Source organism: Salvelinus alpinus, chromosome 15, assembly GCF_045679555.1.
Source record: "Salvelinus alpinus chromosome 15, SLU_Salpinus.1, whole genome shotgun sequence".
NCBI lineage: Eukaryota > Metazoa > Chordata > Actinopteri > Salmoniformes > Salmonidae > Salvelinus > Salvelinus alpinus.
The window spans coordinates 15,839,204-15,851,554 of record NC_092100.1 but is presented as its reverse complement, the minus strand read 5'-3'; the positions used below and the strand labels follow the sequence as shown (position 1 = coordinate 15,851,554).

The 12,351-nt window shown below is 40.8% G+C and overlaps 2 protein-coding genes across 6 annotated transcripts in view; one reads left to right on the top strand and one right to left on the bottom strand.

The window, feature by feature from the left end:
• LOC139540454 (ELAV-like protein 1) overlaps positions 1-12,351 on the bottom strand; it is a 229,130-nt gene that overhangs the window by 33,875 nt on the left and 182,904 nt on the right. The window lies entirely within an intron of this gene.
• Positions 117-12,351, top strand: part of LOC139540452 (polypyrimidine tract-binding protein 1-like) — a 28,368-nt gene continuing 16,133 nt past the window's right edge. For 2 of the 5 annotated variants that reach the window (XM_071344290.1, XM_071344287.1), the window contains exons 1-3: positions 117-263; positions 1,046-1,099; positions 6,940-6,970. In XM_071344290.1, the coding sequence (XP_071200391.1) occupies positions 256-263; positions 1,046-1,099; positions 6,940-6,970 (93 nt within the window). In that variant the 5' untranslated portion in view covers positions 117-255. Of the gene's footprint in view, positions 264-312; positions 863-1,045; positions 1,100-6,939; positions 6,971-12,351 lie in introns of those variants that run through there. The other 3 variants (XM_071344288.1, XM_071344291.1, XM_071344292.1) reach the window with 3 other exon arrangements.

Below are 12,351 nucleotides of genomic sequence, written 5' to 3'. Positions count from 1 at the left end.
GATTTGTAACTGACCATTTACAATCAAACTTAAACTTTGTTTGAGACCGCCCCTCTCTGGCAACTCTCGTCTTATCCTATTAGCGCAGCGTCCACTTCTCGTCTCAAACGCCCACAACTTTACTAGCTAGCTAGGCTAATCACGTTTAGTTTCTCTGTTCTCCGCCATTTTGTAAGGGTATAAGAAAAGTCGGCCAAGCAAAACAGACTTGATGGTCTAATCAAACTGTGTAACTATCTAGTTCTGTGTTGTGCAATGGACGGGTAAGTTCAAGGTAGAAGTTATGTTCACGAGAAAAGAGCAACAAACGAATATGCACGTATTTAGCTAAGTAATTATCTGTAAATTGCTATATCCTGTAACGAAAATGAGCTGTGTTATATTTTGGTTGCGATGGAAACATGGTAAAACTGCTTTTTTGTGTAACCGTTATAGACCCACTAACGTTAGATCGTTGCTTTGGTGTTTTAGTTGGCACCAGTAGGCTATGTGTGTTTTTTTTTTATTTTTACATTTTTTATTTATTTTTGTCTGAATTCAATTGTTCTGTACCGTTCTTTTAAAAGCAAGACATTCAAGCAACTGGTGCATACTACGTGGACTAAGTACTGTAGTTTTGCTAATCTGTGTTGCCTTTTGCGCATGTTCTAACTAGCCACTGTACTGAACAATTTGAAACCACCTGTGGCAGTGCGATGTTACTTAACTAGCTAGAACGTTCGCCATCATATTCTACCTTATTGTCTAGCGAGCATAGCAGACTGTTAACTGACTGACAATTTAACTATACTTAACTATATATTTGCTAGCTTTAGCTAAAAGTCTTGCCAACAACGTGGCTATGCATCTTGTTGTTCTGAAGGTCCGTTTCTACTGCAGAGATGAGCAATATTCTTAACTTGAACATTTAAAAAAATTAATATTGCTAGACACATCGTTATGCTAGATTTGCAGCAACTTGAAGTTTATGGCAAGTGAAAAGACAAGATAATGTGACTTAGCTAGCTAACAGGTTTGTTATTAACGCCACATTTCTTCCTTCCAGCTGTTCAGAGACTGATTTGTATCCCATGGGATCCACTTACGTCACTGAACTAGAGTAAGTCATTATTTAAGTGTATTTTATTAATGTATGGTACCAGTTAATTAGTTGTGAATATCTGATAATAAACCTTTAGTTTTTTGTGCGTATGTTGGAATACATTTTTACATCTCATTCTTGTAGCATTGTGAGATGCTCATTGTTGATGCCAAATAACCCCCATAAGGGTGGTGAGTGTTGAGCAGGTTTCTCCGCATGCAATGACTTGGTGTGAGCATTGAGTGATTTGACCTGTAATTTGAGCTGTTGCATTGTCTCGCTCATCCTCCCCCTTCCCGTCAGTTTATCCTTTATTAGTCTACTTAGTGTCAAGCCTACTCTGAAAGCATATCAATTTGACATGGAAAATAGTATTGTTTTCCAGTAGGTTTCAATATGTGTAAAGCATTAAGTATTTATTTTTGTGCAAAAGTTGCCTGTGGGCATTGAAACCACAACTTATTTTTCATGGCTGCAGATATTTGGGTCAGGGGAGTTTGAGGGACATATTTGGCACACAATTGTCCTAAATAACAGTGTCTTGTCAATGCTGTTTTCAGCCACTGGTAAAAGGATTTTAGTGATCACAAAGTTAATCTGTTAAATGTTGATTTAGGAAGGGTTGGAGATGGGAGGAAATCTCCTAGGCTGTGTTTCCTGCTTGTAGCTCATGAGAGGTTAATCTTCAACTGAGTGTCGGCAGGGCCACTGCCCCAAATTACGACTCATATTTCATGGGCAGAGCTGTGGGAAAGGGAATGGTTGCACTGTTTTCTCTATTGGCCTTTAACATGAGGGTTATCAAGGGAATGCGTTTAAATAGTCTAGGGTTGGGTGGTATCCAGATTGTTTCATACCGTCCCTGTAACATATGGTATTGTGTATGGTATTACCAGCAGTGCACACAAGGGGCAATATTTTTTACAAACTGAAAAAACGATCATATAAAATGTACGCACAAAACAAATTTGGGCAGCACGGATCTTGGTCAAGGAGGGGATTGTCTCTGCTGTAACCAAGATACTTGCTCTTGCAAGCTAGCCACTTAGCTAACAAGTTGGTAAACCAAGTGCATAGCTGGAGCCCTGAGCTGGATCCAATTTATTTGGCACATCTTAAATAGTTATAAGCAGTAGCGTATCAATCAACAGTTTTCTTGATTTTCATAGAATGATAGGTCTACATTCATTTTTTACATGCTTTTTTAAACATGCTTTCTTGTACATATTATGTACATTAAACATGTGAATACAGTTGGAAGTGGGGAACCATTCGACAACCTCCCAAGTAGGGCTTGTATTGCAAGAGTCAAGTTTTCATGAGCGTTTTATGTCCGCTTGGTCTCGTCTCCTTCTGTGCTGTGTGCACCTACCCATTTTACACCAGAGATCTGAAAACAGTGATGAGACGCTCATGTCTCTGCCCTAACAATGGGAGTTGTTGTCTCAAAGGCGGGAAGGCAGGTGACAAGCTTGGGTCCAAATAAACCGATAGAAACGCACAGTTTGCTTTGCCTTTCGCTTCGCATCTTCCTCTTTGTTTACACACACCAATCCCCCATGCCACTCACAACAACAAAGATGAGAGATCACTTCCTCTCTGACAAGCGGTTTCAACTCGCTATTAGTGTTTGAGTTTGGTCCAACAGAATCAGTCATATAGACAACGAAACACATTGAGACACAATTTTACTGTACTAGAGGAGACGTCAACCTTCCTAACGATACCCTCTTTATGTCTCAACTCCTCAAATTGCGCTCAGCACAGACGCTACTCGGTTTTTCACATACTGCTAGCACCATTTTAGCTGAAGACTGTTATACTAGCTGTCTAGTCTGTGTTTTGTAAATGTGTAATAAGCATGAAGCACAATTATATCAGAACAAAGTGGACAGGCTAGCATGCTGTTTAAACAGTTGGAGATGGACAGAAGGGTGTGTTCCAAACAATTCAACTGTTCTGTCTTGTTAGTTAGCAAGTGGATCCAAGTAGGCTAAACTTGAAATATAAAGATTAGCTGGCTACTCACTAGCATGTGGGCTTGTGCTTGAGAGTGTTTGAGACCTGTTACATTTTTTTCTAGAATGCCTGCTACAAGAAGTTAGTCATTATTAGTGAATGTGCATTATGTATGGTTCTGGTAAATAAAAAACATAACATACTAAAAGGGAATTTTCATAGCCATACAGTTGAAGTCGGAAGTTTACATACACTTTAGCCAAATACATTTAAACTCAGTTTTTCACAATTCCTGACATTTAATCCTAGTAAAAATTCACTGTCTTAGGTCAGTTAGGATCACCACTTTATTTTAAGAATGTGAAATGTCAGAATAATAGTAGAGAGAATGATTTATTTCAGCTTTTATTTCTTTCATCACATTCCCAGTGGGTCCGAAGTTTACATGCACTAAGTTAGTATTTGGTAGCATTGCCTTTAAATTGTTTAACTTGGGTCAAACGTTTCGGGTAGCCTTTCACAAGCTTCCCACAATAAGTTGGGTGAATTTTGGCCCATTCCTCCTGACAAAGTTGGTGTAATCGGGTCAAGTTTGTAGGCCTCCTTGCATATGCTTCATACGCTTTTTCAGTTCTGCCCACAAATGTTCTATGGGATTGAGGTCAGGGCTTTGTGATGGCCAATCCAATACCTTGACTTTGTTGTCCTTAAGCCATTTTGCCACAACTTTGGAAGTATGCTTGGGGTCATTGTCCATTTGGAAGACCCATTTGCAACCAAGCTTTAACTTCCTGACATGTTGCTTCAATATATCCACATAATTTTCCTCCCTCATGATGCCATCTATTTTGTGAAGTGCACCAGTCCCTCCTGCAGAAAAGCACCCCCCCCCCAACATGATGCTGCCACACCCATACTTCACGGTTGGTATGGTGCTCTTCGGTTTGCAAGCATTCCCCTTTTTCCTCCAAACATAACGATGTTCATTATAGCCCAACAGTTCTATTTGTTTCATCAGACCAGAGGACATTTCTCCAAAAAGTATGATCTTTGTCCCCATGTGCAGTTGCAAACCGTAGTCTGGCTTTTTTATGGCGGTTTTGGAGCAGTGGTTTCTTCCTTGCTGAGCGGCCTTTCAGGTTATGTCGATATAGGACTCGTTTTACTGTGGATATAGATACTTTTGTACCTGTTTCCTCCAGCATCTTCACACGGTCCTTTGCTGCTGTTCTGGGATTGATTTGCACTTTTTGCACCAAAGTACGTTCATCTCTAGGAGACAGAACGCGTCTCCTTCCTGAGCGGTATGACCGCTGCGTGGTCCCATGGTGTTTATACTTGTGTACTATTGTTTGTACAGATGAACGTGGTACCTTCAGGCATTTGGAAATTGCTCCCAAGGATGAACCAGACTCGTGGAGGTCTACAATTTTTTCTGAGGTGTTGGCTGATTTCTTTTGATTTTCCAATGATGTCAAGCAAAGACGCACTGAGTTTGAAAGTAGGCCTTGAAATACATCCACAGGTAAACCTCCAATTGACTCAAATTATGTCAATTAGCCTATCAGAAGCTTCTAAAGCCATGACATCATTTTCTGGAATTTTCCAAGCTGTTTAAAGGCACAGTCAACTTAGTGTATGTAAACTTCTGACCCACTGGAATTGTGATACAGTGAAATAATCTGTCTGTAAACAATTGTTGGAAAAATGACTTGTCATGCACAAAGTAGATGTCCTAAGCGACTTGCCAGAACTATAATTTGTTAACAAGACATTTGTGGAGTGGTTGAAAAATGAGTTTTAATGACTCCAACCAAAGTGTATGTAAACTGTACCTGAAAGCCAGATCAGGGATTATTGCAAAAAAGCAGGTTAAATGATTTTGATAAAATAATTACATTATTAGTGGGTCTTATGGTTGTGGAAGGCTTATATTTAGGTATAATTTCGCAAGCCCTGCATTCATTAGATTATTCCTGAGTATTTGAAATGCAGTGCATTTGACCTTTTAATTGTACAACAAAGCTTATTTGGAGAAACCGTACATAGTTTTTTTTAGATTGTGAAGACACTAAGTATTCATACCCCTTGACTTATTCCACAGCTTGTTACAGCCTGGATTAAATTGATTTTTTTCTCCCCCGTTTACACACAATACCCCATAATGACAAAGGGAAAACAACATGTTTTTAGAATTAAATTCAGATATCTCATATACCAGTATAGATTTGTCATCTTGTGTGATTGGTTATTGTCCTGCTGAAAGGTGCATTCAACTCCCAGTGCCTGGTGGAAAGCAGACTGAACCAGGTTTTCCTCTAGGAGTTTGGCTGTGCTTAGCTCCATTCAGTTAAAAAAAAATTATCCTGGAAAAACTCCCCAGTCCTTAACGATTACAAGCATACCCATAACATGATGTAGTCACCACTATGCTTGAAAATATGGAGAGTGGTACGCAGTAATGTGTCGTATTGGATTTGCTCCAAACATAACACTTTCAGGACAAAAAGTTAATTGCTTTGCCACATTTTTTGCAGTTTTCCTTTAGTGCTTTATTGCAAACAGGATGCATGTTTTAGAATAGTTGTATTCTGTATAGGCTTCCTTCTTTTCACTCTGTCAGTTAGGTTAGTATTGTGGAGTAACTACAACGTTGTTGATCCATCCTCCAGTTTTCTATTACACTCTGTAACTGTTTTAAAGTCACCATTGTCCTCCTGTTGAAATCCCTGAGTGGTTTCCTTCCTCTCCGGCAACTGAGTTGGGAAGGACGCCGGTAACTTTGTAGTGACAGGGTGTATTGATACCATCCAAAGTGTAAATAACTTTGTGGTTGAATCTGTGTTTGGAAATTGACTGCTCGACTGAGGGGCTTTACAGATAATTGAATGAGTGGGGTACAGAGATGAGGTATTCATTTAAAAATCATGTTAAACGCTTTTATTGCACAGATTGAATCCATGCAACTTATTATGTGACTTGTTAAGCAAAATTTTACTCGTGAAATTATATAGGTTTCCTATAACAGGGAAAGCCTATGGAAAAATGTTATGCGGTTTTTGGATAAACAATCAAATAAGGTGTGTGTGGTAAACACACAGGATTAAGAAATATTATACATTTTGTTCTATGAGATAATCTTCATCGGCTAATGTAACTTTTTGTGAGTTTTGAAGCATTAATGTAGTATAAAAACACAACTCTCATAAAAGCTTCATTCATAATGTTCATATTTAACTGCTTGCTATTTATCTCATAGAACAAAATGTATAAGAGCTCATAAGCCTGTGTTAACCACAGACCTTATTTTCTGCATTTTATTCCAAAACCCTATTCTTTCCCGATTTAAAAAAATAAATAAAAATAAGTTTTAAATTTTGCCCATAGCAATGGTTGAACAAACCAGAGGTAAATCATTTAAGTGTTTTAGGACCACACACTGATGAGGTGTAAAACTTCACTGAATCTAATGTTCTGCATTGTCCCTTTTTGACTAGTCATTGACTTAGGTACAGGCCTAAGTTGTGAGTGTAGGTGATTTTTGCATCTGAGTAAGGAAGTGTTTGGTCTGAGCTCAGCTTTTTCTATCTGATGTGACATCCAGCTCTTATTTAACAGAACAATATTTATTGTTGGCTTGGCAGCCTGCAGCCTGGGACAATAAAACAAATATTGAGCAACCTCATTGTACAAATGTTGACTGACTGGCTTTTCCAACTTTTCTGCAACTGATAAACTAATCTAGTTGGCTAGCTGTTGCTTTTTCTCTACCATTTTGGGGATTCTTGAATCTTTACTACACAATAGTGAACCTCTTAGTTCCTTAACCCTAGATTTTTGGTGTTTCAATTTTTCTTCTATACTGCTTCTAACATTCCTGTCTTCTCTTTTCTTCACAGCAGTGTCCATGATACTACAGTTGGTACAAAGGTAGGCACCTCTTTTCTCCTTTTTCCTTTTCGACATTAGTGGTGTGGCGAAAAATCGATAGTTATATCGTCCAAGATACTGTGATATGGATCTACTTTTCAGCATTTATTTCTATGACTAATCAACTCATTTTCTCATGCTCTCTTATCTCTGCAGCAGACATATAGAGAGCAATATGTTTGGGACATCAAATCACAATAAAATCATCAGTATCGAATCCCAATACATATCGTATTGGCACCTACGTTTTGTGATAATACCGTATCGTGACGTCCCTGGCAATTCCCAGCTCTATTCAACAAGGTGTTTGACTAGGTCTTCAGATTAGGATGATTTATAGATGTAGCAGTGTGCTGTGCAGGATTTACAAATTGTAGCCCAGTTGTTGCTAAGGCTACATTTAGCCCTGTCAACTGGATCATTGGGGTCACACAGCCATGCCCAGTGTTGCTGCATCAGCAATGAAAGAGTTCAAAGAAGCTAGCATAAGAAGGCACGCCTACAACCAGTTTGGATCTGGCAATGGGAATATTCTGTTGCAAAGGTTGTGGTTTCAAGTCACCTAACGGGTTCCTTTGTTTGTATGGTGGTTGGCTATTTAAACAGTGTTGTGGAACTTAAACTGTTTGCATCCGGTGTGGTGAGAACATTCCTGTTGCTGTGGAAACGGTAGGGTCTAATTATTGGTTGTCTTTGGCATTGTGCCTGGAATACTCTCTGTGGTATGTTTGTCTTCTAGCTCTCTGGCTCCTCCAAGCCCTCTTCTCTCTTTGGGGACTTCTGTCTCATCACTGATTACGTCACTACATGTCCCACAAATGTTTAGCCCCTCTAATGCTGTACCACTCATAGGATGGTCTCATCCCTCCCTTGAGACCCTTCCCAGGAAAATAACGACTTTAAACACACACAATGTCCCCAGTTGGAGCCCTGCAGTCTGTGGACCGGGGCTAGCTAGCTTGAGCAAAAGCAGATGTTTCTAGATGGTGGCAGTTTGAACGAGTGCAGACATGCAGTGGTAAGTGCTACCTCGTCTCCCTGATGTTGAGTGGCTCCTCCAGGATATGTGGGTTTCGGATAGCGATCAAACGCTAAGTGTTCCTAGCTCGGCGTGTTAGTCGTCTGTGTTCTACAACGCTGTTACTGCTGACTTCCAGCTTGCCCTTCAAAAGCCACCCCACAGCAACAGCATTCCCCGCTGCTTTTTTTGCATAGATAATATTCTGTGGTATGTTCCTAGCCACGGGGACCCTTAGCACAAAGACAGCTTTTTACAGGTACCACGTGTATATGAGAAGGCTATTTTGTTACGCACAAGCCAGCGGTAACCTTAAGATGGGGGTGGTGGTAATATGGAGCAGTTTATTTTCACAGGAAAAGGGAGCAGTTTTCTGGAATATGGGTGTTCTTTCCATCCGTTTTCTAAATGCCTCTTGTTTCCTGTTCTCCCCCGAGATGTGTCAGTACAAACTGCCGGCCTCAAAGAATGGCCTGTTGACTGTATCAAAAAGGCCTGGAGGGTCTTGGATGGAACTAATTTAGATGGGTACCAAATGGTGTTCCTTTACTGTTAGGCTTAGTTAGTAATATTGTAAGAAGTCAAGTGCAATATTTAGTTAGTTAATTTATTCACTGGATCAGTTGTGGTTAACGGTGGTTATCCTGGAGAAAACTGTAACCCTTTTACATCATGTTCTTCAAATGCCACTATGGAGGTGTTATCTACTGTTTTACTTGTCAAATGCCCTTTGGGGATTTTCCATCAGCTAACTAAAATCCTATAACGTTGCATATTGTTCGCTTACCTTTTTAATCAAATTGGTGTGGGGAATGGGTAATTAAAAAAATACTATTTACCTTGGCTGTTTTGATGTCCTCTATTGCATTCCTCAAGGATGGGAGAGGGTGGGGGCATGGGGATGAATGGAACCTATTCAGCACATGAAAATATGTCGTCTCCCCCCCATTTTCTACATGCATGTTGTTCCTTTGGCCTCTGTTTCCCAACGCAAGCTAATTAGGAAAAATATGTTAAAGAGCCTGTTTTTGATCATTGCAGTCGCCATTAGCAAACGTTGTTAGGTAGCCAGCACATCCCTAGTCGCGTCCTCAGAGCATGTGCAGACCAGCTGGCTGGTGTGTTTACGGACATATTCAGTCTCTCCCTATCCCAGTCTGCAGTCCCCACATGCTTCAAGATGGCCACCATTGTTCCTGTTCCCAAGAAAGCTAAGGTAACTGAACTAAATGACTATTGCCCCGTAGCACTCACGTCTGTCATCATGAAATGCTTTGTGAGACTAGTCAAGGATCATGTCACCCTAGACCCACTTAAATTTTCTTACCACCCCAATCGGTCCACAGACGATGCAATCGCCGTCACACTGCCCTATCCCATCTGGACAAGAGGAATACCTATGTAAGAATGCTGTTCATTGACTGTAGCTCAGCATTCAACACCATAGTACCCTCCAAGCGCAACATTAAGCTCGATGTCATTGGGTCCTGGACTTCCTGGCGGGCCGCCCACAGGTGGTGAAGGTAGGAAACAACATCTCCACTTTGCTGTGGGGCCCCACAAGGGTGTGTTCTCAGCCCCCTCCTGTACTCCCTGTTCACCCATGACTGTGTGGCCATGCACGCCTTCAACTCAATCATTAAGTTTGCAGATGACACAACAGTAGTAGGCTTGATCACCAACAACGATGAGACAGCCTACAGGGAGGAGGGGAGGGCCACTGAGTGTGGTGTCAGGAAAATAATCTCCCACTCAATGTCAACAAAACAAAGGAGATGATCGTGGACTTCGGGAAACCGCAGAGGAAGCACCCCCCTATCCACATCGATGGGACAGCAGTGGAGAAAGTGGAAAATTAAGTTCCTCAGTGTACACATCATGCACAAACTGAAATGGTCCACCCACACAGATGAAGTGTGGTGAAGAAGGCAAAACTGCACCGCCCACAACCGCAGCGCTCTCCAGAGGGTTGTGAGGTCTGCACAACACATCACAGGGGGCAATCTACCTGCCCTCCAGGACACCTACAGCACCCGATGTCACAGGAAGGCCAAAAAATATCAAGGACAACAACCACCTGAGCAACTGCCTGTTCACCCCGCTACCATCTAGCAGGCGAGGTCAGTACAGGTGTATCAAAGTTGAGACCGATGAACAGCTTCTATCTCAAGGCCATCAGACTGTTAAATATCCATCACTAACACACAGAGGCTGCTGCCTACATAGACTTGAAATCATTGGCCACTTGAGTAAATGAAACACTAGTCACTTTAATAATGTTTACATATCTGGCATTACTCATAGAATACAGTATATACATATATCTATTGCATCTTAGCCTATGCCGCTCTGTCATTGCTCATCCATATTTATATTCTTATTCCATTCCTTTACATAGATTTGTGTGTGTTAGGTATTTGTTGTGGAATTGTTAGATATTGCTGCACTGTCAGAACTAGAAGCACAAGCATTTCGCTACTCTCGCAATAACATTGCTAACCATGTGTATATGACCAATAACATTTTATTTGATATACGTTATGAGCTAGATTAAAACTCACGGCAGCCCAGACCTAGTGGCTCCAAGAAGCAAAGCATTGAATTGCCGTTCTAAATATTTTTTTAATTTTTTTTTAGAGGTGTCATAACTGGTTTGGCAAATATTGTGTGCAGCTTGGTAATTGCTGGGAGAAATGTACACCTAGCTGTTGGTCTGAGGAGAATCAGCCTTTTCTGTGTTCAGGCCAAAAGTCAGGAGTTTGGTTTGGCTTAGCAGCTCACCTCACCTGGCGCCACAGGCTAGGGTTCCTATGGTGACGGAGTGACATTCAAGGCTGCCCCGGTAACGGACCCATTCTTGAGGTGTATTGTCTCCTGCTCGCCTGTTAACTCTTAAAATATGTACTTTTTTTTGTCTCACCTTTCTAATCTATTTAATTTATGCCTTCGATAAGATGGCTCCCTCAAACTTCTCTACAACACAACTCACTTCATTAACATTTGTAAACCCATTGCCTCAGCACAGCTTTTTGAAATATTGCTGCTTAACTGAGTTTTCTGACAAAGGTGCCTGTTTTGATCTTGTAGTTTATTTTATAGAGCATAATATTTAACGGGCTTAACACTTCACAGCCCAATACACAAGTGTTTAGTCTAATCAAAAAGTGGCTAGGAGACAGTCTGGCCAATTGATTGCAGTAACCGTTTTCTTCTCACCCTTGTAAAGGCCATTTGTGAGAATGTTATACCCATTTCAGACTGAAGATGTGGTATATAACCTGTAAAAAAAATAAAAAAAAAATGTATATGACCCCCCCTCTTTCAAATAGCCTTTTATTTACCTCTTTCTTGCAGGTGTGTGGTATGAATGTGTGTGTGTGTATACATCTCCAACCCTTTATACATATCAGTGGGTAACTGGACAATTTGGAGGGGTGGGTGGTGGTGTTAAAACCATGGGGGCTGTTTGCATTTCAAATTCGGGAGGTGTTTAAAAATGGAAGTGGAAAATTAATTTACCTGCAAAAAAGCAGAGAACCATTCACACAGACCTGATACCTGTATTTTCCTGTATGCAGGATTCATGACTAGGTCTTTAGGTGGATTTCAATTAGCCATATTTTTTTACCCCCGACTCCTTTCAGATATACAATAAGCTGGTATAAAAAAAAAAAAGGGCATGGTAAAGTGGTGGAATTTTGGTCTGTGCGTGAGAGGGATATTAGTGGCAGACAAAGCCTGCTCTGTGACTTTGCCTGCCAGCCCTGCAATATCCTATTTAAAGTGTCATCTATAACAGCACCAGGAACATGCATTTAGCTACTAAGCCTCTCTTTAAAGACCTTTACCCACACTAGCCCCCCTGCCCCTCATGTATGGTTTTCATTGAGTCCCGACCTAGTGGAATTTGGAGTGGCTGGTGGGGGAGAGGAGAGGGCATTCTGTTGACGTCTCAGCCCTGCGGAAGTCTGTTTATTTGTGTACTCCGGTGATCACTTGAAAAGAGCTGGCTAGCGGACGGTGGATCGTTTTCTTTAGCTTTTTCAGTTTCTCCTTTTTGTTGATGTTATGTAGAGGACAGCTGGTGTGCAGCCTCTTTTTACACATGTAAAGCATACTTCACTCTACCTCCATTTTTATAGGATCTTGAACAGTTGAAGTCGGAAGTTTACATACACTTAGGTTGGAGTCATTAACTCGTTTTTCAACCACTCCACAAATGTCTTGTTAACAAACTATAGTTTTGGCAAGTCGCTTAGGACATCTACTTTGTGCATGACACAAGTCATTTTTCCAACAATTGTTTACAGACAGATTATTTCACTTATAATTCACTGTCTCACAATTCCAGTGGGTCAGAAGT